Source organism: Salvelinus namaycush, chromosome 24, assembly GCF_016432855.1.
Source record: "Salvelinus namaycush isolate Seneca chromosome 24, SaNama_1.0, whole genome shotgun sequence".
NCBI lineage: Eukaryota > Metazoa > Chordata > Actinopteri > Salmoniformes > Salmonidae > Salvelinus > Salvelinus namaycush.
The window spans coordinates 4182679-4209865 of NC_052330.1; the positions used below are offsets into that span (position 1 = coordinate 4182679).

Genomic DNA, 27187 nt, shown 5'->3' on the forward strand with positions numbered 1-27187 from the left:
TATGAAGATTGCATGGCTGTGTGCTGGATCTCATACACCTGTCAGAAACAGTGTCCACATAGTGTAAGTAGAGTAGGTGTTTACATTACTATTTCCTTGCTCTAACTACTGCCATAATCAGTTTAATATCGAATTATGAGTGTGCATGTAAACATACTCGCTGTTTTCACCGGCTAATGTTTTTGCATTTGTGGCACAAATCCCATTCAAGTCATGAAACCAATATTAGCCTTTTTCGCACGTCATGTCCAAATAATCCGAAAGTATCTCAATTTGATTGTTAAACTCAACAAAGTCACTTGTAGACGTGATGTACGAAAAATGCTAATATCGGTCCCATGACTTGAATGGGATTTGTGCCACAAATGCCAGAGAATCTAAACCAAAGCATGGATTGAAGTCATACCTTGTCCATAAACTGGTTACAGGGTAAGGAAACCAATATGTAATTTGGGTGAACTATCCCTTTAACTTCGATAATCCATCTTTACCATAAACACCCTCTCTCTCTTCCCTCTGCCGGACTGGGACTCCACCCCCTCCAACAGCCCCAACTCTCCCCACCGCAGCCATCTTTACTATAAACACCCTCTCTCTCTTCCCTCAGCCGGACTGGGACTCCACCAAGCATTCCACGCCCTCCAACAGCCCCAACTCTCCCCACCGCAGCCAGCTAACGCTGGATGGCCTGGAACACGCCCTGGACGGCTGAGGACCCCACCACCTTACACACACACACATAATATGTGCTTAATCATTCGACGCACCTACATTCAACTAACGTGCATTGTTTTTAGAACTTGTGTATCACTGCAAAAGTGCCAACAACAGACTGTGTCCCAGCCCCCCCCCCCCCCCCCCCCCTGATTTTTGATGAACGTTTTTCGTTTTGGTCCCCCCCCCCATTCCTACTTGTCTTCTTTCCTCTCTTCCTTTTCACTTTGTAAAGGGAGGATGCCACCAGGTACACCCCACAGCACTACTAGCAATCCTGTGCTGACACCTCTCCCCAACACACACACACACCTCTCCCCAACACACACACACACCTCTCCCCAACACACACACACACACACACACACACACACACACACACACACACACACACACACACCTCTCCCCAACACACACACACACCTCTCCAGTTCCCTGTTGGAGGAGACACCCATTGTCCTATGAGTTTTTAGGGGTTATTGATACTTAGTTGAGGTTATTGATACATAGATGCATGCGATGAACTGAATTAAAAACCCAGATCAATGAGGATAGGACACTCGCAGGGGGGAAAAAGCATTCATAATGAACGATCCTAATCATAGGTATATGTTTGTGTTTCTAAACAAAGAAAAGAGTGAAAGATAACTTTTTGTTTTTAAACTGTATAGTGTGGGGTACACACAACTGAACAGTGAAAGAAAGGGCGACCTTCTTCAAAGGGACCATAACCCCCCCCCCCCCCCCATTCCAGCCCCTGCCATACTGGTGTTGTAACCCTTATCGAGCTGTTCCCGGACAAGTGGCCATTCATTTGAGAGCAGTACCTACCCAGGGGACGAGCTGCCACTCAACAGACTGCAGGGGTTTTACTGTGAAGCTAAACCAGTGGGCATCTTTTACAGCAATTACACATCTCCCGCCAGCCTTTATAACGTGCATTGTTTTTAACTTAGATATTTTGCCATAAAAGTATAGTTGGCAAAACCAATGCGCCATAGCCACATAATCATGAGACTAAGACTTGGTGGGAATCTGAACAGCGAAAAAGGACCACAACTCATAGGATTAATAAGAGTTCTCACAAGCTGCTGCTGTCGTTTGCTGTGTTTATATAAGTATGTGTGTGAAGAGCCGCTCACCATAGAGAGAGAACCTCCTGGATAAGGCCCTTCATTTTTAACCGTTCAATCATGAGTGAGAAGCATTAGCCTAGTTAAATGAAATAAAAATAGCGGAGGTGTAGTCATATCGCCGTACCGCCACAAGGGGGCATGTTTCATTGTACAGTAAGAAGCGTGAGATGCTGTACAGGCATGTGTTGCATATCCAGTTTAATCACTAGTGTGCCTTCAGTGCCATTTTCTTTTTTTGTCTTGCACCACATTTGGATCAATTACTAAAGTGACTTTAACTCTGCAGGCCATCGGTGGGAGGGGGGGTTTCAGAAACACTATTAAACTTGCACATGTTTTAATCCCAGGAAAATCCTCTTTGATTTTGTCAGTGATCTTTGTTTTTGTTTAGTTTTTTTCTTCCTGGTCTTTTCAGCTCTCTGAAAATGTGACTTTTTTTCGAAACACTACTACTTTTTTCCCTCTTAAATCACTAGTTGAAATCTTTGTAATTATTGAATTGTTAGCAACAAACATTTGAACATAAAATAAAATAGTATCTGTTGTGCTTTGCTTGTTTCTGTGTGCGCTGGTTTTTCTATACTGTATCTATTATATATGGATTATTTCATGCATTTTCATCACCTCAAAACACAACTTTAATGCTATGAATTTATTAAATATTTTAAATTGTGATTCATGAAAAATATGTCTAGAAAATAATTGATGAAACGAACAAATGAATGGTGAAAAGTTCATCAGAAATACAGTTGTAGTTGGAAGTTTACATACACTTAGGTCGGAGTCATTAAAACTAGTTTTTCAACCACTCCACAAATTTCTTGTTAATAAACTATTGTTTTGACAAGTCGGTTAGGACATCTACTTTGTGCATGACACAAGTCATTTTTCCAACAAATTTTCCAGAAAATTATGGCTTTAGAAGCTTCTGTTAGGCTAATTGACATAATTTGAGTCAACTGGAGGTGTACCTGTGGCTCTATTTCAAGGCCTACCTTCAAACTCAGTGCCTATTTGCTTGACATCATAGGAAAATCAAAAGAAATCAGCCAAGACCACAGAAAAAGAATTGTAGACCTCCCCAAGTCTGGTTCATCCTTGGGAGCAATTTCTAAACTCCTGAAGGTACCACGTTCATCTGTACAAACAATAGTACGCAAGTATAAACACCACGCAGCCGTCACACCACTCAGGAAGGAGACAGGTTCTGTCTCCTAGAGATGAATGTACTTTGGTGCGAAAAGTGAAAATCAATCCCAGAACACCAGCAAAGGACCTTGTGAAGATGCTGGAGGAAACAGGTACAAAATTATCTATATCCACAGTAAAACGAGTCCTATATCGACATAACCTGAAAGGCCGCTCAGCAAGGAAGAAGCCACTGCTCCAAAACCACAATAAAAAAGCAAGACTACGGTTTGCAACTGCACATTGGGACAAAGATTGTACTTTTTGGAGAAATGTCCTCTGGTCTGATGAAACAAAAATAGAATTGTTTGGCCATAATGACCATTGTTATGTTTGGAGGAAAAAAGGGGACGCTTGCAAGCCGAAGAACACCATCCCAACCGTGAAGCACGGGGGTGGCAACATCGTGTTGTGGGGGTGCTTTGCTGCAGGAGGGACTGGTGCACTTCACAAAATAGATGGCATCATGAGGTAGGAAAATTATGTGGATATATTGAAGCAACATCTCAAGACATCAGTCAGGAAGTTAAAGCTTGGTTGCAAATGGGTCTTCCAAATGGACAATGACCCCAAGCATACTTCCAAAGTTGTGGCAAAATGGCTTAAGGACAACATTTTAAGGTATTGGAGTGGCTGTCACAAAGCCCTGACCTCAATCCTATAGAAAATTTGTGGGCAGAACTTAAAAAGCGTGTGCGAGCAAGGAGGCCTACAAACCTGACTGTTACACCAGCTCTGTCAGGAGGAATGGGCCAAAATTCACCCAACTTATTGTGGGAAGCTTGTGGAAGGCTACCCAAAACGTTTGACCCAAGTTAAACAATTTAAAGGCAATGCTACCTAATACTAATTGAGTGTATGTAAACTTCTGACCCACTGGGAATGTGATGAAAGAAATAAAAGCTGAAATAAATCATTTTCTCTTCTATTATTCTGACATTTCACATTCTTAAAATAAAGTGGTGATCCTAACATACCTAAAACAGGGAATTTTTACTAGGATTAAATGTCAGGAATTGTGAAAAACTGAGTTTAAATGTATTTGGCTAAGGTGTATGTTAACTTCCGACTTCAACTGTACATGTAAGAAGATACATACAGTGGTCACTTTGTCAGGAAAACAATTATCTGAAAAATCAAAGAATGCTGCTGTTAATGTATGTATGTGATTGTTTGTCAAAACTCCAATTTGAGTTTGCATGTGTGAAGTCTACTCTCACCGTTGCATTTTCCTGACTCTTAACCCATTAGGATTTCAACTTAGTTTTAGCCCTTTCTCCTGCGAAGATAAGACAGAAGAAAAATTATCAAACTGCTTTACCTTGCACCTATGCTTTGCCGGGTTTCATTAGTACCATTGCAGACTTCACGGCTAACCATTTAATTACATTGGATCTCTAGCATGCCAACACCCTTTTCATGTCCTGTACTAGGACCATCCAGAGAAGGAAGTGAAAGATGCTTCATAATCGCCTGGAAGTAAAGCAGCACTGGAAGTTAAATGGAATACAACATGGAGAAGGGTGGGGGAAAAATCGAATTAAAACACGATTTAAATATATTTTTGGAAGGGCTGTGGTCACCATTAAATGAATACATTAAATATATACATCTTATGGTAGTGGGTAGCTATTTTATAGCTTTTTCACAGGTCCATTATTTTCGCTATTGGCAACCCTATATTATTGGCAGCCCTGGTGTGAAGGGGAGGTTTGGCAGAGCAGACCATTATATGACCCTAAACATTTTGATGTGCAACTTGGAATTACAATTTAACAGAACCAGTGCTTCGAGCGGAACGAAAATCTCACATCTGTGATGTTGTTAGACAACATATGGTTGTTTCCTCCTCTTCAGAGTGCACCGGTGCACAAGTGATACAATTGTGTCATTTGGCTTTATTGTGAGAAGGTCTTTCAAGTTTCGCACTGTACTTTCTGAAGGTTTGTATAAAAAATGAAGACTATTACATATCACTGGAGTAGCCTACAGGCAAACAATTTCATTTTTTCACGGATCGCCCTCACCTACTGAACGAACGGCTGAACACTCCACCACTGCTTTGTTCTCCCGTCAGGTCAGATAAATCATACAATTCAATGGCGCGCTTCAGGAGGAGTTTCTATCACTATTATGAACAACTCCCCATATGGGCAGGAGTGGGGTGGGATCAGAGGGTAGGAAAGGTATGACTGTTCCTATTGTTTTCTGCTGTGCCTTCTATATGTTTTGTTTAGGCCTATGTGAGAAGTGCTACGATTTCCTCCTGTAGGATAAACGTGAATCAGAATTGTATTCACTTTTCCTAAATTACTTGTAGATCAATGACTGTCAACACAGTTACATGCAGTATGACACTGAGGGGCGGCGGGTAGCCTGGCGGGTAGGAGCGTTGAGCCAGTAACCGAAAGGTTGCTGTATCGAGTCCCTGAGCTGACAAGGTAAACATCTGTCGTTCTGCCCTTGAGCAAGGCAGTTAATCCACTGTTCCCCGGGGCGCGGATGACATCGATGTCGATTAAGGCAGCACCCCGCACCTCTCTGATTCAGACGGTTTGGGTTAAATTTGGAAGACACATTTCAGTTGGACAACTGACTAGGTATCCCCCTGAAGGAGAGGACGCATCAGTTGTCACAAAAGATTATGCATTTTTGGAAGGTAGAAAGAATTTGATAAGAGCTAAATAAATTGTGAACAACCAATTTGTCACGTTTTAATCGATTTTCTAACCGATGCATGCTCTATTTGGATCGGTTTGGGTTCTGCAGACCAATGCACTTGCATCTTAAACATTTGAATAGGGAACCGATGCGAATAAGTGAATTGTTACATCCCTACTAAATATGTGCTGTAAAATTCACCATCTGCTGTAGAATTTGCACACTATACATAATGGGAAACACTATACTTTGAAACAACACCGTACATAATTAAAACCAACACTGTACTTTGAAACCCCTCTTGACATAATTCCTGTGTCTGCTGTGCTGATAGATGCCATCATATCATCGCAGAACGTTGCCCTGGTAGGTGGAGGGTCTGGAAGCATGTAGATGCTTTTGGCAAGGTCACTTTCAATGTCTCAGTCGGGATTCTCCCATTCCGACCCACAATTTCCTCAGCATGTCGCTTAATTAAGGCTAAAAGAAAAAAAGAAAATTATTAGATTGCTTTAATAGTGGGTACTTTTGAGAAAAATGTAACGGTTACAGCAAAACTGAATGTCGACCTAAGTATTGAGCTTATTTACCGTTTTCAATAAACTGCCTAAGGTAACCAGTTGTACCTTGTGCTGGGCACTCGTCTCCACTGTCATCACCGTTGTTCTCCAGGGGCCAGACAATTTGTGCAAGTACAATCTAATGGAAAAACAGGAAACAAAATCAACTCTTGAAAATAGCTAGAATCAAAACAGTGGCTAATCTAGACTGAGGTAGTACAACATAACCTACATATGAAATCCTGCGACTAGTGATATACAGCCGCCCAACAACCTTCCCGCTCTACCCCATCCCCTCCTCCCTTCTCCAGACCATCTCTGAAGACCTTCTCCCATTCCTCACTTCCCTCATCAACTCATCCCTGACCACTGGCTGCATCCCCTCTGACTTCAAGATGACAAGGGTCGCTCCACTCCTCAAGAAACCAACACTCGATCCCTCTGAAATTAAAAACTACACACTGGTATTCCTTCTTTCTTTTCTTTCCAAAACACTCTGACCAACTCTCTCGTTATCTCTCTCAGGATGATTTTCTTGATCCTAACCAGTCACGCTACAAGACGGCTCACTCAACTGAGAAGGCTCTCCTCTGTGTCACAGAGGATCTCTGTGCTGCTCTTCCTGCCCGGGTAAGGAGTGCCCGCTCCAAGACCTCTCCATCACGGTTGCCAACTCCACGGTCGTTCTCTGCCAACATCAAAGCAGTTACTCACTCCTGCAGGTTCATACACTACAACATCCGTAGAGTACGACTTTTCCTCCCACAGGAAGATGCACAGGTCCTAATCCAAGCACTTGTCATCTCCCGTCTGGACTATTGCAACTCTCTGTTGGCTGGGCTCCCCACTGCCATCCGACTCCTGCAAACTTGTTCAGAATGCCGCAGCCCGACTGGTGTCGCTGACGCTTTAAGACCCTGGTGCTTGCCTATTGAGCAGAAAGGGGAACTACCCCTCCCTACCGTCAGGCTATGCTTAATGAGGAAAGACAATTGGCAAAGAGACGTGTTCTCAACTACTATAGTCTTTTAAGTCTGTCAACTCATGTGGTGAAGCCACAGAACAGCAACCGGACATTGGACACCACAACAAAACAAAGGCTACATTTACGTGTTCTCAAGATCCACACAACAGGATAAAGTCAATCTAATGACACATTGACTCAATAAATATTGTGTTCATAGAATAACAACAATGTACAATTATAATATGCACACCAGGTGAATGGTCTTGGAGGTCCACTGTGGCTATTTCTGCTGTCCCCCCCCCCCCCCAAATAGTACATAGTTCACAGCAGGGCTCAGTCCATAGAGGCAGGGACCCCCATGAAGAAAAGAGTGGCCGGTCAAAAAGGTGAGTGACGCTGGTGTTACCTAAATGGGAGTCACAGAATATAGAGTAAATTAAAGGGACTAGTAAAATGTAATTAGTTAACCAGGTCTCAGGTATGGCTGCCTTTTCCTGTTACGCTCCTTGCCTATGGAATAGCCTGCAGACTAAACTTAAACTTGAGACTCTTGTCCCCCTGTTGCCCATTTTAAACATTTATTGTAGGATTTTTATTTTTGTATTGCTTGTAACTGTTTCGGATAAATCAAGTTCTTGTGCTGTTCGGGGAATAACCTGTGTGCAAATGTAATCTGTTGCTGTATTTTTTTTGTGTTATCTCTGATCGTTTTGTTTGTCTTGTGTAGCTTCTTAATCATTGTACCTAAACTGTATGTGTAAACATGTATACGCAGGGCCCAGCTGTAAAAGAGACCTTGGTCTCAGTCTGTGTTCCTTGTTGAAATAAAGGTAGAATAATAATAAAGAGCATAATTCAACTGTGGTCGCAGATAAATGCAAGTTCACCCAAATTCTTCGAACTCTTTACCTACTCATGTTCAACTGAAAATCATTCTGCAGTCTGTTCGTTATTGTGGAGAGGATGTTGTGTAAGTGGAGACAAGCTGTGGATTACATGACAGGCTATTTAATGACATACCTAATATTGGCTAATACTCTGTAAAAGAAATAATGAAAGGGAACGACTGCAAGGACACAGAGCACAGGAGGCTGCTGAGGGGAGGACGGCTCACAATAATGGCTGCAACGCAGTCAATGGAATGGCATCAAACACATGGAAACCATGTTTGATGTATTTGATACCATTCCACCAATTCCAATCCAGCCATTACCACGAACCAGTCCTTCCCAATTAAGGCGTCCAGCAACCTCCTGTGATACACAGGTACATATTTGCAGAAGAAGGTGCTCTTCGGGGTTGGTTGATTGGTCATCAAAACAAGGTGGACCATGGCATTCTTAATTTTTTATTCAAATGTCTTTATTGTGACTGCATGAGCAATAGAACAAAATCTTAAAATCTTAAAAACTGTAAAATGTTTATTAGATGGCAGCAGACAATGGTCTTGTTTGCACATTTTTACACATTGCCCTCATTGCTTTTATCATTGCATTATTCCTTGACAAAGACCAATGGAGGTGATTATATGAGGGTACCAGAACAATTGTCAGGTTTTACCTTCAAGTCAGAACTTAAGCCACTCCACTTTCAGTGCCTTGTAAAAAGATATCAATGCCAACTCCTGTTCTTCCACACTGTCTCGGAGGTCCATGGATAACTTTAAGGCACCAAACCCTGGTGACTGATTTTGCAATATAAAATCCATCCAAATATACCATAGAGCTAAACGATCTGGTTTATAATGCCTGATATACCAAGGATTTTAGCCTATCAGAATCGAGGACGCAAACTACCCAGTTTATAATAATAAGTAGAACATATACCCTTGACAGGATTGACTGAAGCCCCTTGCTGTTCCTCGTCCACACTTGCCCCGCGTGATGTAGATGGTGATGGTAACAGATCAAGAGCTGGCACTGCGTCCTCGCGATTATATTTTGCAGTACTTAAATAATAAAGAAATCATAATCATAAATAATAAAGAAATCAGTGCCACCAAATTTTGGAACATAAGACTGAAAAGAGACTGTGGGTCACAATTGTCCGTGTGAGGTCTGCAGTGATTCAAAGCTTATTATTGAGATAGCATTTAGACATCTTTGTGTGGACTAACATGTCCTCACAGAAATGAATGTATGCAGTCACTGTTGACACTTACTCATCAAGAGTATGCTGCTAGCAGTGGAACCGGGAGGGCTAGGAAACAGAAACTAGGAGCACGGGAAAAAACCACGCTGGTAGGCTTGACGAGACAAGATGAACTGGCAACAGACAAACAGAGAACACAGGTATAAATGCACTGGGGATAATGGGGAAGATGGGTGACACCTGGAGGGGGGTGGAGACAAGCATAAGACAGGTGAAACAGACCAGGGTGTGACACGTGTCAAAAAGTGTTAAACAAATCAAAATATATTTTAGATTTTAGATTCTTCAAAGTAGCCACCCTTTGCATTGATGACAGCTTTCCACTTTATTGGCATTCTCTCAACCAGCTTCACATGGAATGCTTTTCCAACAGTCTTGAAGGAGTTCTCACATATGCTGAGCCCTTGTTGGCTGCTTTTCCTTCACTCTGCGGTCCAACTCATCCCAAACCATCTCAATTGGGTTGAGGTCGGGTGATTGTGGAGACCAGGTCATCTGATGCAGAACTCCATCACTCTCCTTCTTTGTCAAATAGCCCTCACACAGCCTGGAGGTGTGTTGGGTCATTGTCCTGTTGAAAAACAAAATGAAAGTCCCACTAAATGCAAACCAGATGGGATGGCGTATCGCTGCAGAATGCAGTGATAGCCATGCTGGTTAAGTGTGCCTTGAATTCTGAATAAATCAGAGACAGTGTCACCAGTAAAACACCATCGCACCTCCTCCTTCATGCTTCACGGTGGGAACTACACATGCAGAGATCATCCATTTACCTACTCTGCGACACACAAAAACACAGCGGTTGAAACCAAAAATCTAAAATTTGGACCAAAGGACAGATTTCCAACGGTCTAAAGTCCATTGCTCGTGTTTCTTGGCCCAAGCAAGTCTCTTCTTATTGGTGTCCTTTGATAGTGGTTTCTTTGTAGCAATTCAACCATAAACTCCTGATTCACGCTGTCTCCTCTGAACAGTTGATGTTGACATGTGTCTGTTACTTGAACTCTGTGAAGCATTTATTTGGACTGCAATTTCTAAGGCTGGTAAATCTAATGAACTTATCCTCCACAGCAGAGGTAACTCTGGGTTTCCTTTCCTGTGGCGGTCCTCATGAGAGCCAGTTTCATCATAACGCTTGATGGTTTTTGCGACTGCACTTGAAGAAAGACATTATCTAAGAGACAGAACGTGTCTCCTTCCTGAGCAGCGTGACGGCTGCGTGGTCCCAAGGTGTTTATACCACCGTACTATTGTTTGTACAGATGAACGTGAGACTTTCAGGCGTTTGGAAATTGCTCCCAAGGATGAACCAGACTTGGGGGGAGGTCTACAATTTTTCTTCTGAGGTCTTGGCTGATTCCTTTAGATTTTCCCATGATGTCAAGCAAAGAGGCACTGAATCTGAAGGTAGGCCTTGAATTACATCCATAGGTACACCTCCAATTGACTAAAATAATGTCAATTAGCCTATCAGAAGCTTCTAAAGCTATGACATAATTTTCTGGAATTTTCCAAGCTGTTTAAAGGCACAGTCAACTTAGAGTATGTAAACTTCTGACCCACTGGAATTGTGAAACTGAATTATAAGTGAAATAATCTGTCTGTAAACAATAGTTGGAAAAATGACTTGTGTCATGCACAAAGTAGATGTCCTAACCAACTTGCCAAAACTATAGTTTGTTAACAAGAAATTTGTGGAGTGGTTGAAAAATGACTCCAACCTAAGTGTATGTAAACTTCCGACTTCAACTGTATATTTCATGTCTGTACACTACTCTTGTTTCTTGTTTTGTTCCATGTTCATTTATTAATTAAATTCACTCCCTGTTCTTGCTTCCCGTTTATTAGCGTCGACGTTACAGAATAACGCTTCACCAAAGGGAAGCAACAGGGGATTTATTTTTGAATTTTTTTAGTGGAGACATCGGGTCCATGGGCCGCTGCTGAAGCAACCGGGGATGCCTCAGCTGGCTTGATAGGTTCACAAGCCTCGGTTGGCTCGTCAGGCTTCCATTGTCGAAGCTACCGGGATGCATCAGCCGGCTCATCAGGCTTCCATGCCTCAGCCGGCTCGTCAGGCTCCCGTGCCTCAGCCGGCTCCCGTGCCTCAGCCGGCTCGTCAGGCTCCCGTGCCTCACTCGGCTCCCGTGCCTCAGCCGGCTCGACAAGTTCCCGTGCCTCAGCTGGTTCTACAGGTTCCCGCGCCTTAGTAGAGGTGACCGGCCCGCTTCTGGTCCCCGGGACCGTCCCTCTGGTCAGTGTCCTACGGCTGGAGCCGTGAGTCAGATTGGGGGTCTGTCAAGTCTACTCCCGCTCCCCCTCTCTGGCGCTCATTGTCGCCAGTTTATTGATTATTACGCACACCTGCCACCATCGTTACGCACACCTGCACCTCATGAGACTCACCAGGACTCCATCACCTTCCTGATTACCTCCCCTATATCTGTCATTCCCTTTGGTTCTTTCCTCAGGTGTTATTGTTTCTGTTTTTGTTTCATGTCTGTACGCTACTTATGTTTCTTGTTTTGTTCCATGTTCGTTTATTTATTAAATTCACTCCCTGTACTTGCTTCCCATTTATTAGCGTATGCGTTACAGTCTAGCTTGCTAGCTAAGATTTGTGTGTATAAGTGTGTATTTGACATCAGTCCAATCAAAGCTATGGTAGATATAACGGGATTTGACATTTTATCTGTGGCAAATGACCTTCAGCCTTCTTGGATGTTCACTTCTAATGTAAGTCTATGGCAGCACCCAAGGGCTTGAATATTCGAGCTCTCCCCGTACATTTTGCGGTGACGTAGTGTCCCCATGAGTGACAGAACACTAAGCCAATCACAGCGCAACTAGACAACATTAACAACCCTTACTCTCCATATATTCCGCTGGGTGCCCCGTGTGAGAGCAAAATTGCAAGATTATTTTATAATACTTTTATTGTATGAAATGGCTGTTTTATTCAACAGAATAGAGTATTCTGTTAACTATTGTGCGTGTGTTCTACTGAGGATGGTTCTCTGGGAGATAACACTGACAGGAGATTTATGATGTCTTTTGGGTGATAAAACCTAAAGAGCATTCCAGAGAATGAGTTAATGTTTCTGTTCTATACCGTACCAGGGAGAGATGGTTCCAGTTTGGAGTCGGAGGGCCAGACACTGGCCTCGATACAATGAAAACTGTTGACACAGCAGATGCTGTCTGCTATGTATTGTAGGTATCTTCCATACATATCTTAACCTTATGACCCATTCTATATATCTGTTGTTCGTCATGTAGTTTGAAAGGGGTGCATCTTGGCTATAAAAGACCTTTGTACCTTTGTCTCGGGGTTCTCAACGAATCATTTGATCGTGAATCGTCGACCAGCCATGACCAGCTATCATTATCGTAGAGCACTCAATCGATTCACTTTATATGTGTGCATTGTATTGACCTTCTCCATTATTAATAAGTGATTAAAGATTTAGTTTCAGTATAACTCTGACTTGTGTGATAAGTTTGTCTCTCCTCATTTGATAGTAAAGAAATGAACCTCCACACCCACCACCAGTTGTAGAGGCTATTAGCTGTCACGGTCACCTAATAATCCCCCCTCCTCTCCCCTGGAACTATTCCCCAGGTCGTTGCTGTAAATGACAATGTGTTCTCAGTCAATTTACCTGGTAAAATAAAAAGCTATGGTTTACAGTGTTTAGGCTATTGGTCAAATTATGTATCCATGACGTTATGCTTGGGTGCAGACTGCAGAGTGGCTCGCCCTATAAGCCGGATAACAATAAGACAAATGTTATCTAAATGAGCCTAAAGAGATAAAGATATGGTCATCTAACTACAGGTAAAAAGAGTAAAAGGTAATCCCTAGACCAATAATTGAATGTAAGCCTAAGAATATATATTTTTCCAAATGACAATCAAATCAATTTTTATTTGTCACATACACATGGTTAGTAGATGTTAATGCGAGTGTAGCGAAATGCTTGAGCTTCTAGTTCCGACCATGCAGTAATGTCTAACAAGTAATCTTGGTATAGGCTATGTCTGTGAACTCAGTCTGGCTTTAAACGTACTTCTGAAAGTTGTAATAGTAGAATGCACAAGGTGAAATTTCGAAATTGAGTAGTGCATCATCAGTTCATCACGTCATTGCGTACCTTAGAGCTATTTATAACTTGTTTTTTTTTAGCCCATAGACATTGTTGTAATGTTTTAGGCACTCAAATGTCATATGTATACACATTAGACATGCAAAATGTATAGAATATTCTTTCAAACTGAACAGTTTGTGTCATGAACAGTGCTTGGAAATAGAGGTGACGCGCACAGTTTATGTCCGGGGGATGTTCCACAACGCTGGAAGGAGGCCCCGATTGAAAACGTTCGGGAACCCCCGGCATAGTGTTGGGCTACCACCCAGAATCTTGCTGGTGACACTGCAGTGAATTTGGGGTGTAGCCCCGACAGCGACTTAAACCCTGGTTCAGCGACTGTCAAGCCGACACCTTAACCGTTACGCCAAGAAGTCTGAACCTCTCGTCAAGGTCGCTAGGTGTTGGTTTAACGTCCTTGCGTTACCCCCTTAGGGAGAGCGTCCCTCACGTGTACACATCTACGATGGCCTCATGGGCACCATCCCATTTCTAGTACCAATGTAGCGAATTTGGGGGAGTAGCCCTGACCTGGACTTAAACCCGGGTCCATGCGTATGATATCTGACTTTCACGCCAGCAAACTAGGTAATGTAGCGACCTAAACCCAACACCTATCAACCTCATCAAGAAGCGGCCGTGAGGGCATCGAAACGCAAAACCCAGAAGTGTAAAGGGGCTGTGAGGGAAATGTTATGTTTATGTATCAAATCAATTCTACAAAGTACCAAATGAATGCTAGTTTCTAATAACTAATTAGAAAGGTTCATGCAGGTGACTGACTGATCGTGTATGGAGGAATCCTCATTATCACTGTTCCTCAACTTGGCAGTACGCCCAGAATATTGCTATGGGAACAACCGAGGTGTCTCAGTTTCAAGGTCTCAACTTGGAGAGAGAGAGCATCGTGAGGTATTGGTCAGTTACATGTGCGAGCCACCTGTAGTGATGAATTAATTTGTCTGTGTATATAACAAATATAACTTGTCTGTGTATAACCGTATATAAGACAACTGCTGGGACTGCCCCAACAGAGCTTCTGATAGACCTCTACGGTGTGCAGTTTGTTGTAACCTCTCCAGCTTGCTGATAATAAAGTCATTCATTTTACGATTGGCTTCAGGTGTCCCTGGTGTTGAATTTCCACCACAATCAGGCATCACGAACAGGACCAGTGATTCTACCTGTGGAGCATCCCAGTCTGTGAGGGAACACCGGTGGCGCATTCCATGTGAAGGCTTCCAAGGGAAATTCCCTGGCATGAACCGGACTGTCGCCTTCCTGCGTCAGCGATTTTTGGTGGCCCACCATGGAGAAAGACTCTCTGGAATTAATCTCAGCCTGCTCGGTCTTTGACCGGAACAAAACCTCCACCAAACCTACGTCCGGTCTTCTTCGCCCTCTTCCCATACCCAGTCGCCCCTGGTCACACATAGCTCTGGATTTTGTCACTGGCCTTCCCCATCTAACAGTAATTCAGTCATCCTCACTATTATCAACAGATTTTCCAAAGCGGCTCACTTCATTCCCCTCTCCAAGCTTCCTTCCTTCCTTAAGGGAGACTGCGGACCTGCTGGTATCCTATGTGTTTCGGCTGCATAGCATCCACATTGACATCATTTCTGACAGGGGACCCCAGTTTACATCCCAGGTATGGAGAGCTTTCTGTTCAGCGCTTGGTATTAATGTTAGCCTTTCATCTGGATATCACCCCCAGACTAACGGCCAGACCGAGTGGGCCAACCAGGAGTTGGAGACTGCCCTACGCTGTGTGACTTCGGCTAACCCTTCCTCCTGGAGTGCCCAGCTACCCTGGGTGGAATATGCTCACAACACCCTCATCAACACCTCATCCGGTATGTCACCCTTTGAGTGTGCTCTGGGTTACCAACCCCCTTTGTTCCCTGCCCAAGAGGCCGAGGTAGCGGTGCCTTCAGTCCAGGACCACATGCACCATTGTCATCGCACCTGGAGGAGGGCCCGGGCTGCTCTTCACCGTGCCTCCACCAGGACCCAATCCCAAGCTAACCGTCGCCGTGCTTCAGCTCCAGTCTACATTCCAGGCCAAAAGGTATGGCTCTCGTCTAAGGACTTGACCTTGAAAGTGGCTTCCAGAAAACTAGCCCCGATTCATTGGTCCATTTGAGATTGATCGTATCATTAACCCCTCTGCTGTGCATCTGAAACTCCCAGACTCTCTCAAAATCCACCCCACCTTCCATGTCTTTGATTAAACCAGTCTGCTCCAGTCTCCAGTCTGCTCCAGTCTCCAGTCACCCCATTGGCTCATCAATGTACAATCCTGCCTATACCGTCCGGCGGCTTTTGGATGTGCGCCGTTGGGGTTGCGGTTGGCAGTATCTAGTGGATTGGGAGGGATACGGGCCTGAGGAGCGCTGCTGGGTGCTCCGTCGTCACATTCTGGACCCATCCCTCTTACAGGATTTCCATACCTCCATATCAGGTGGTGCCCTTAAGGGGGGGATACTGTCACATCTGCTCCTGCCACACTCCCTAGTGGACATCTGGTGTCCCCTTGACCTGCAGCCATTCCCCCAGTACACTCTCTCTCTCTCGTGTGATTGGAGACAGGTGTGCTGGAGTCAGAGCAGATCCCCACCAGCTGCAACCTGTTCCATAATCAAGACCCCGACAAATACTCAGTCCTGCCACTTTCAGTCTGCCAGATCGTAATCTCCATTCAGTCAGTCATTCTTCTAGCTGTTTGTTCTTATTTAAAATGATGTATCCTGCTATGCCTGTTTCCCTGCCTGGTGCTGTTTATCCTCTCATTGCAGTTTTGCCGCTCTGACTCTGTTTCCTGTCTCCTGTTCCACATCTCACCACCCTGCTACCCTGTTCTGGATTCAGCTCACCACCACTCCCTTGGATTCCCCTCTGGACCTGTTTACCCTGTCCCAACCCAGCTCACTCCAATCTCAGCCTCCACATCTGGTTTCGTACAACTCATCTGAGCTTCCCTGGATCTGCACTCTGTCTCTCCCTGTGTTACAATTAATACCTTGGTTCATTCATCCCTGTTTCCTTGTCTGAATCTGCTCTTGGGTTCCCCTGTGCTGCTCCGCCTAACAACGAAGGCTGCATACTATCGTTGACAGTGACGGACTGCTCAGAGTTGGAGGCCGAATCAAGCAATCTAAATTAGGAACAAACAATGTCAACCCCATCATAATTCCAGGTCACCACCACCTGACAACCTTGCTTGTGTATCACCACCATGAGGCTGTGAAGCATCAAGGGAGACATTTCACATAGGGTGCCATTCGAGCAGATGGACTCTGGTTGGTTGGAGCAAACAAGCTGACCAGACTGAAAGCGTGCGAGCCTCCGCCATCGCACGCAAGGTGATAAAAAAAATATATAATAATAATTGTCCCTCCACACCAGACGCAATCAGGACACGCAGGTTGAAATATCAAAACAAACTCTGAACCAACTATATTCATTTGGGGACAGGTCGAAAAGCATTAAACATTTATGGCAATTTAGCTAGCTAGCTTGCTGTTGCTAGCTAATTTGTCCTGGGATATAAACATTGGGTTGTTATTTTACCTGAAATGCACAAGGTCCTCTACTCCGACAATGAATCCACAGATAAAAGGGTGAACCGAGTTTGTTTCTAATAATCTGTCCTCCTTCAGGCTTCTTCTTCTTCTGCTTCTTTGGACTTCATATGCCGATTGGCAACCAACTTTAAGATGCATTACCACAACCGACTGGAGTGTTGCCCTCAGTTCACCTTTCAATCACCCACATGGGTATATGCTCCTATAAACCAATGAGGAGATGGGAGAGGCAGGACTTGCAGTGCGTCGAGCATCACAAATAGAACCAAGTTCTATTTTAGCACCTGGCTACGCAGACGCTAGTTGACATGTGCGAGCAATGTGGGTGCAATGATTGAATAACATGTATGTGTACATTTATTTTGCAACACTTGCAACATGTAAGGGGTATGGTGCAGTCTTCAAGTGTGTCACGTGCAATAAGCTCCATGGGAACTCCAGCAGATGGCAGAAGTGCCAGCTGAGTGGCTACAGGTAGCACCACCTTTCACTTACGCAGGTGTGGATGTTTTCGGCTCTTGTGCACATGGGAGGTGGTCTCACGCCGCACGAGAGGAGCACACGCCAATAGCAAAAGGTGGGCGGTGATGTTCTCGTGCATGTGCACAAGAGCTGAACACATAGAAGTAATTGAATCACTAAGTGCTTTCAGCTTTATAAACGCCCTGAGAAGATTCTACTCAGAGGCATAGCAAAGCAGATACATTCAGATTGCAGAACAAACTTTGTTGGTGCTTGCTGAGACCTGAGGATGGATGGATCAAGCTCCAATTCAGAAAGCAAGTAGAGGTATCTCCAAGAACAGAAATGTACCTGGATATTCAACCCACCTCACTCATCCCAAATGGGTGGTGCATGGGAGTGGATGATTGGCATTGCACGTCGTATCCTCGACTGCATGCTCCTCAAAGGTGGATCATCACACCTTACACAGTCCTGACAACACTGATTACCAAGGTCACTGCTGTGATGAATGCCAGGCATCTCATCCCAGTATCTTCAGACCCAGAATCACACCTCATCCTCACTCCAGCTATGCTCTTGACCCAGAAGACTGGCGTCCCCCCTCCTCCACCAGCCAAGTTTGGGGAGTAGGACTCTACAAGCAAGAGTGGAATCAGGTACAAAGTCTAGCGGACACCTTTTGGAACAGGTGGCGGCAGGAGTATCTCTACACGCTGCAGAGCCGATGCAAGTGGCAGGACAAGAGGCCAGATCTTAAAGAAGGGGATGTTGTCTTAATGAAGGACAGTCAGGCTAAAATAAATGAATGGCCTATGGCCATCATTGTGAAGACCCTTCCCAGCCGGGACGGGATGGTGAGGAAAGTCAACGTGAATGTTGTCAAGGAGGGAACTACTTCTCTCGGCCTATCTCCGAAGTGGTTTTCCTTCTTTCTTCAGAAAACCTCAGTGGTCAGAGTTAGGTTTATGTGGGATTGTTAAAGACCCCAGGCAGGGAGTGTTTTGGACCTGTTAGTTGTTTAGCACCGCCTAGTGTCAGTTTAAGTGCAGCAGTGTAGAATGTACCTGTTTGTGTCATGTGACAGGAAGCAGTTTCCGAAGTCAAGCAATGTGTAAGATGTGCAAGTGTGACAGAGTAGTTTACAGTCCTTCTTAAGCAAGACGCAATGTCTAAGTACATTTGTTTATTAACACAAGATAAAAGTTTGTCACAATTTTCATGTTTCTGTAAAAGATGAAGAATTGAGTTAGCTGTTAACAACTTTGCTTCAGTGCTATTTCTCCCTAGGGACACCTAGCTGAGCAATATCAAGAATACGGTTGCATTCTAGTAACTTTATTTTATATTTGAATCTAGATTGAGTACTCATTCCTTATTTAGTGCAGTTAATGTGTAAGCCATTCTGTGCTCTATACTACTGTAACTAAAAACATGTACTTTCTTGTTTGTTAAAGTTTCACACTGTGATTCAAGTAAACTTTCAAAACTGCACCCTGCTTCAGTTATTTGAATGAGTGTTTAGCTAACTAGATAGCTGGATAAGGGCTACTGTACATTTAGCGAGTCCGGTATAATGACATTATAGACGATTCTGTGCTTCCAACTTCGTGGCAACAGTTTGGGGAAGGCCCTTTCCTCTTTCAGCATGACAATGCACCCATGCACAAAGCAATGTCCATACAGAAATGGTTTGTCTAGATCGGTGTGGAAGAACTTGACTGGCCTGCACAGAACCCTGACCTCAACCCCATTGAACACCTTTGGGATGAATTGGAACACCGACTGCGAGCCAGGCCTAACCGAACAACATCAGTGCCCGACCTCACTAATGCTCTTTTGGCTGAATGGAAGCAAGTCCCTGCAGCAATGTGCCAACATCTAGTGGAAAGCCTTCCCAGAAGAGTGGAAGCTGTTATAGCAGCAAAGGGGGGGGGACCAACTCCATAATGCCTATGATTTTGAAATGAGATGTTGAACGAGCAGGTGTACACATACTTTTGGTCATGTAGTGTATATATGAAACACAGGCAAATCACGTTTTTGACTGCACTGAGCCTTTAATATGACATACCACAAGAGTAACATAACTTTTCAGGGAGTTTGTCGACAAAGCCTAGAGGCGTAACTACAGACCCTGGATACGATTCCAGGCTGTATCACAACCGGTCGTGATTGTGAGTCCCATAGGGCGGCGAACAATTGGCCCAGCGTCGTCCGGGTTAGGGTTTGGCCGAGGTAGGACGCCATTGTAAATAAGAATTTGTTCTTAACCGACTTGCCTAGTTAAATAAAAACATTGAAATCAGGTCCTTAGTTCTTGGGTTGTGATGACATTTGATTGTAGCGACATTACCCAATACCTGGTAACCTTGTCAAGAGGCTCAGATCTATTGGTATAACGGTGAGGGGCTTGAGATAGAGAAGTGCGAAGGAAGGGTGTAGTGACCTTAACCTAAAGAGCAACCTCATTAAGAGGTCCGGAACTTGTCATAACAGCTAAGGTATTGGGTTGACATTGGACTGGGATTAAAGTCCTGGTTAGAGCTGACCCTGAATTCACTGCAGTGTCTGAATTCCTAGCGGTACGTCAGTAGTTGAAATCGCCAGCAGCAGGAATCATTTTTTAATAAGCAGGAAATCCTACAAATTTGAATCAGAGACGTGATTGTTTGGCTTAGCTGCCGTACATCGTTTTGAATAAGAAAAGGGCTCTTTAGCTCAAAGATTGGCAGGAAAACTCAAAATACTGGATAAGCACACAATTCATTCATATTATGATTTTGGAACCTTTATTAAAAATGGTATAAACTGCTAGTTTACTCATAACAAGCATCATCTTCTCCAGCTCATTGTCATGTATGTCAAGTGTATAGTACTTCATTATAAAAAAAGAAACATGGTATCTCCCACCCCATGGCTGTTTAATCAGAAATCAGTTGTTTACTCACAATTTTATCTTGTGGCCGAGTGCAGGCTTTGAACGTGGTAAAAATAAAAAAAACGCTGTTGGAACAGGTCAGCTGAAAAGCACAATTCTTTGCATGTCCTCAGTTTGGTTTGAACAAGGTCATTACTTCACTAAAAGTACGCAAAGAAAGTCAAGAAACCAAATACCAATTGATGTTTGAAAGGTGAAAAGCTTCTGCAACCGTTAGTATTGCCAAGGTTTAACATCACCATATGATTGAAATGAATAAATAAAGTCAGAACAGAAAATTAGACATATACCCATTATAATTATTCACTTGTAAGGAGACAATATAAGAACATGTGTAACTTTAATAGCAAACAGATGGCACCACATGCTAGGTGACAGCTAGCCGCAGTGCAAGATGGAACTGTCTGGCTCAACAAGGCCAAGTGTTTATAAGGAATACTGTATATAGTGCATATAGCACCAAACCATAGACCAAGATCACATTGTGAGCATACTGAACATAATTCATGTTTTCAACAATGCCTATTTGCTCTTGTAGCTCAAAGACACAACCAAAGATAAACCTGTGAAAACAAGGTAAATGACTCCCCAATCACACATTGAGCTTTTGTGCAATCGTTCTTGCTTACAAATGTAAAAAATAAAGACAGTCGGGAACAATTCCCAGACTGCCTCTACAGTAAAAAATATATAGTTTAACTATACATATTTTCTTAAAAAAAATATTATTAATGTAAATGTTGTGCTGCTCTGAATTCATGTAGTGTAATAAGTACAATAATTTAAACCAAAAAGAGGACATATTGAAATACAAAGTAAACATAATAAATAAGTATGGTGAACTTGAGAAACTGTTAACCTAAAAAAAAATGGCATTGCATGGAGACGGATATCACTCAGTTTCCATACAGAGGAAGGTATGTAGATACTGTATGTTCACACATACAAGACAAAAAGTCAGAGGCACAAGTTCAACCAAACAGTCGAGTTTTAAGTCTGTAAGCTATGAGCCGACAATGATCTCCATAATGTGGTCAAGTTCACTGAGATCGGTTCTACAGCTGGAGTTGGACGCGGGGCCGTGGGAGGAGGCCATGCTGTCCAGAAGGTTGTAAGGCCCCATCTTGGGGGTGCTCTGAATGCCTGTGAGCATGGTGTCCAAGTCATAATACGAGGCATCCACGGCTGAGAACAGCTCCTCTAGTGCCGGGTCTGACCCAGGGGCGCCAGTTTTGATCTCGAACGTCCCAAACACCTGCCCCATCACTGTTTTAGCCCCCTCCCCAGACATCGCCCCATCCTCCACCTCCGAACCGGAGTCTTTGATGACCCGGTCCTCTACCGCCGCCATTCTCACTTCTGCCCTGTCCCAGCAGTGGTCGATGGTCCCCAAGAGGGCCGGGGCCCCGTCGCTAATTGTCACAGAACAGAGAGCCTCGTCCGTTACCACTTCTTCCTCGCGGCAACTATCGTAGCCCATCACCGAGTAGAGCTTGGGCCCACCGCCCTGCTGCTCCAGCGCCGATGACCGACACAAAACCTCGGTGGCCACCAGGTGGTCAGATGGGCCAGAGCCGCCGAAAGCCTCAGTGACCAACTGCCAGCTACCGTCATGGGTCATCTCCTCCTGGATATGGCGCACCGTGTTGGCAACGAGCACCGAGCGGCACATGTTGGGCTCCACCAGCATGTGGCACAACTGCAGCTTGATCAGAGACATGTCCAGCAGGAACTGGCGCTGCCGGCTGTACAACACCGCCTTGTTTTCCGTCGCCGCGTCCACACTGTCAGAGAACTTGCGTTTGGTGCCCTTGGAGTACATGTTGGCCCTGTGGGTGGAGCCAAATAGGACTTTGGTTAGAACATATTAAGCTTTTTAAATAATTAGCCTTTTCCATTCACTTGTTTAGCATGTTAAGCTTAGTATTTCAGTGTTTTGTATTGTTCTGTAAAGATGTCACAAGCCCTATTTACTTATTGTAATAAGATTTCTTAATAAAACATACTAGAATATCAAGATTTTAAAAGGTTGTCATGACAATTTGCTAATGCTAGGAATGAAATGCACAACCCGAGTGCACCTGAAAATCAAAGATATTATGAATAATGTACTTGTGTTCATTTACTTTGCTTCACCTTTCCTACGGGTACGGACAGGCACATACACGAGGCGGGTTCCTCTTTTGCGCATCGCTTCAGTACGTCACTGAACAACTAGCTCTCGAAACTAAGCGGCATTCTAGTTTAAAAATATATATATTTCTCGCTGATATGAAAGGTCCTTATGCTTCCAAAACCATACTGCAAGCGACACGTCTTAATGTTCAGATTGAGCATCGGGGCTCTTAACAAAACTCCCCTGTAAAGACGACGCCTTCGTCCAATGACTCCTATGTGTAATCTAATGGAACTGAGAGTTATGATCAAGTGGTATTGAACAACTGCTTCTGTTCTTAACTCTTTCAGGTCTTTTCAGACAGACCTGGAAGGTGCCAGCTAAGTGGAACATCCAACTTAGATCACCACACTGATAAAAAATATATCATTTGCTACCAGAATTCTTGTGATTGGAGCACACTAGCTCTCCAGTCTTGAAACAGATAGCAAGTTCAAGGCTTGTTTGTGTGCTACAGTAGAGGGAAAGAAAGAGGAACAATGCCAGTAAGCCATTCGTCTGAACTGATACTATCTTTGCACAACGTCCACATCTTCTAATATGACATTTTAGTAAATGCCTTTTAAGACAGAGGGATTCAAAAAAATAAATGTTTACAGACAAAGAGTTACATCAACTAAAAAAACTGTTCGTTAACTGTCAAGAGCATATTCCAACCAATGTCAGTATTGGTAAATCATTTTCAAAAGTACATACTGTAGCCCTAAAATAAATACATACACAGATTTGTTTTAGCCATTTGCAAGAAAGGCGAAACATGAAGATGTGGAAATTAGACCTTTGTCAATTCAAGCATAGTGCCTTCTATAGAAGAAAATAACCCACTCCTGATGCAAGCATCAGTAATATTAACCCAAAATATCACACCGAGTACAAATAAAATGGCAGACACGCACTGAAAATGGCTAAACAGCACTTTGTACATACATCCAGAACTGAGACGAGTGTTGGACACTTGCCTCCAGCCACGGCGGCCAGCCAACCAGAGCTGCGGAAGCCTAAAAGTGACAAACATGGAACTAGAGCAGGGACAACACATGACAGTTCCAGCATGTCAATGCACATTACATCCAATGTCACTGGGTGACCCGTGTGTGTGCAGAGGGGGAGGGGAAGATGCACTACAACTCAGCTACTGGGACCAGGCGCTGAGGAACTATGAAAAGGCTAATAAAATGCCCGCTTTACCTCCTCAATGCCAAGTTGTTTGTGTCACATCGCATTGGGTTAGAACCTAGTGTGGTTGTTTGAGCTTCAGGAAGAGGGAAGGGCAGTATGCATCGTTTTGTATACCAAACCAAACAACTGTTAGTTGCAGGCAAAAACAGAGAACCACATACGTAATGCAAAAAATATATAATGTTGAAGGGTGGAATTGTTATGCAAATTATAGGATTTGTTTGATAGTCACAAAGATCACAGGAGAAAATCTTAATTAACAACCGTTAGCTATAAGGATAACACATAACATTGAAGGGGGGGGGGGGGGGGTCAGTCAAGGTTGAGATGAAGGCATGGGAGATTAGCCTACCTGACACAAGAGCGACATCCCAGCACTGTAGAGACATTGACCAGAATGCAAGCCGACACATCCTCTGCAGCGTGACTAAAAACTACACCACATGTCAGGGGACACACAGCGGCAGCTATTTCACTTCCTTGCCCGTTTGCAGTCATTTGAGAAGGTTACATAGTTTTTAGGGCAATGTGGAAGTGACTTACTGAAAGTGGAATGACATTTATGTTTCAAAAAAAAAGAGTTGCATCTATGTACTTATTCCCCACACCTCAAATCGTGAAGCAATTTATGAGCATTTCCCAGGGTGAATAAACTCCCAGCTGCCTCTTGTATGGGAAATCGCAACAAAAATCTACACAGGACAAATTATGTTCAAGTGGATTGGATTTATTTTAATACTTCATCTTTGTACACAGCATTGCAGTAACAAACCTATTGGACAGTTGAGTTTCCAGTGTTTGCTTTGACAGTGACATCAAACTCCAAGAGGACCTTAATAGACTGATGGGCTTTTTATTTCTTATAAAAATGTCAATTTTAAGAGAAAAAAAATAACTGCCAAATAAAATGAACATCTGCCCTTTTGGCCACATATTATCCCCTAAAAAAAGGTTGCAGTTTAGTAGTTGCAGTCAACTGCAGTATTTTGGACACAGTAATTGCAGAAAATTGAATTGCAGTTTACCTACGCTCTCATTTCTGAATCATTATTTTACTGCTATGTTAGAATGTAGCCAGCGCTCTTCGTCATCTGGCCAGTAATGGCAGCATTGTGACCACGTCAGGCAAACGGAGTAGTAACATTTACATGGGTGGAGCGTCCACAGTAGGGAGGCATGATGGTTTGTTAGAAATAGCGGTATGTGTAGGTTATTCAACACTTCGACAATGTAAGAGGCCTGGAGGGTGGCAAGGTGGAAATTTGAAAAACGTTACAAGAAAACACTGAAGATGAGCAAATAGGTTTTATCGTTTACATCCACTGGTGTAAAGGTCAAATGATCCCTTACGAAAAAATATTGCAGTCAGAGTGCAGTATAACTGCAGTATGCGGCAAATACTGTCAAAAAGTTTTTTTTGTTTTTTTTAACAGTATAACATACATTATTATAAGACAACAAAACTTGGTCCACCACGATAAGTTACTTTACATGTTGTTTGTGTTGTCCTCTTTAACTTACTTTTTAGACACGAACATAAAAACCTAGAGGGAAAGGGAGGCCATTTTGAATTGACAAATCTAACGTTAGTCTTGCTAACTTCTGGTCGCCGAAGGCGCTAACAAGTAGTTTTAAAATGTATCCTGATAGACCACGTCTGGATCTAACCCATCAAAGTGCTGATTTATTACCAGTCTACTTACTGGTAACAGAGGTTACAGTGTAACAAATATATACGGAAAGTTCAGCATTAAATACCGCTCGTGAACATCATGATAACTTACGTTCGAAATCCACCGCGCATTTGAAACACTTTCGGGGGACTTTTATTTTTAAAGAACAAACTGACCATTTAAAAGTCGTTACACTCAACGCACCTTACGTAATGCATATTTCAATGTGTTGTGCTTACCTTTACAAAATCAGTTTTTTTAGCCGAGGGTTCATGTGATCTTCGTGAATAAACAGATTAAAGGCGTAGCTTCCACCGACACAGATTGCAGTCGAAGCACTGCTGCTTGGCGTAACGGGCAGAGGGAAGGGTGTCGTGAGCGGACACATAGGTCTTGATCGACAGGCCGTCTGTTGAAATGGGAGAAACATGAACAAAAGCCAGACTGAAGAAACAGGAGATGCCAGACCAGTACTCTGCCAGCAGCACAAATAATGACGTCAAGTTTGTATGGTAATGCTGAAACCTTCAAAATAAAAGACCACATTTTAATGTGGATAACTCAAAGACATTGAATTTTGGCCACTTTTATTGTGCCAACAAGAAAAGGCAATAGGTTATTTAAGTAAACAAATATACAAATATGGTTTTCACATTTATTTTAACAGAGAAGTCATACTGAGACTAGGATCTCTTTTACAGATGAGCCCTGCATAAATACTTGAAACACATACAATATACAAAATTACAAAACACTAAGAAAAACAGACACATTTATCAAAATAGAGATCATTACTCTGAACTGACGAAGGGGGACAAGATCATCTAAAAAAAAAACTAAAAGTAGGTTTACCCAACTCTGTGGAGACCGAAGGGGCCTCCAATGTTATCCAAGCCTGAGACCGGGTTTGGTAATTTGTCAGTCTAAATTAAAATAATGATGATAGACACAAGTTTCTGCATGAGTGCATTGTAGAATAACACAAGAAAATGCTGCTCTCTTCTTACACACAAAGAGGCCCGCCAAATCACTTTTTGATACAAAGCACAATGGTGAGTTATTTTACCATCACTGTATAAACCTAAGGGCACAATGGAAAACATAATCTAGTGGTTTAAGTGTAGATGCTGCTGCATGCATACAGACGGTGGTGATTTTAGCATGTCAATATTGGTGGCGCAAACAATGTTTTTTGGGGGGGATGCATGCCGGCAAAGCCACAACACAACACTAAACAATACATTCATTGCACTATAACAGTGACAAACGGTGCCCACAAACTGTTAGGGCCTACATAAAGCTGTCCCAACAGCAGAGCTTTCTTTTCAGCACCATAGAGTGAATCCTTACCACCATTATACCTGGCTATCAGTGGAGCCTTGTCTGGCAACGAAACAGTTCATTCAGCCTCATTTACTGCCTTTTTCAAAAACATAGCTGATATGGCTGACTTGCTTAAACAAATGTGGTTTCTACTGACAATTGAGATGTACAAACTATGGCATAAGGGAACGACGAGCGGATAAGAGGCAATCCATAATTTCGATTAAGACATTAATGGGTGAGCTAGGACGGACGTAGTCAATATAGCTATTTGTTCAGCACTTTTGAAATGTACAGCGACAGAAATCAGAACATGGGCTG

At 43.3% G+C, this 27187-nt stretch overlaps 2 protein-coding genes across 2 annotated transcripts in view; one reads left to right on the forward strand and one right to left on the reverse strand.

The window, feature by feature from the left end:
- The window catches only part of LOC120019609 (serine/threonine-protein kinase MRCK beta-like), a 119339-nt gene extending 116937 nt beyond the window's left edge, over positions 1-2402 (forward strand). The window contains exon 37 of the mRNA XM_038962951.1: positions 608-2402. Within this exon, the coding sequence (XP_038818879.1) occupies positions 608-712 (105 nt within the window). The 3' untranslated portion in view covers positions 713-2402. The remainder of the gene's footprint in view (positions 1-607) is intronic.
- A 17941-nt stretch (positions 2403-20343) lies between these two features.
- On the reverse strand, positions 20344-26006 carry LOC120019610 (cell division cycle-associated protein 4-like). The gene is made up of 2 exons (XM_038962952.1): positions 25783-26006; positions 20344-22344 (listed from the first exon to the last, which is right to left on the reverse strand). The coding sequence occupies exon 2, from the start codon at positions 22335-22337 to the stop codon at positions 21519-21521; it is 819 nt and encodes a 272-aa protein (XP_038818880.1). The 5' UTR covers positions 22338-22344; positions 25783-26006; the 3' UTR covers positions 20344-21518.
- Between the last annotated feature and the right edge of the window lie 1181 nt (positions 26007-27187).

Coding starts and splice junctions, on each gene's coding strand:
- LOC120019610 (XM_038962952.1), bottom strand. CDS start 22,337: ATGTACTCCAAGGGCACCAAACGCAAGTTCTCTGACAGTGTGGACGCG.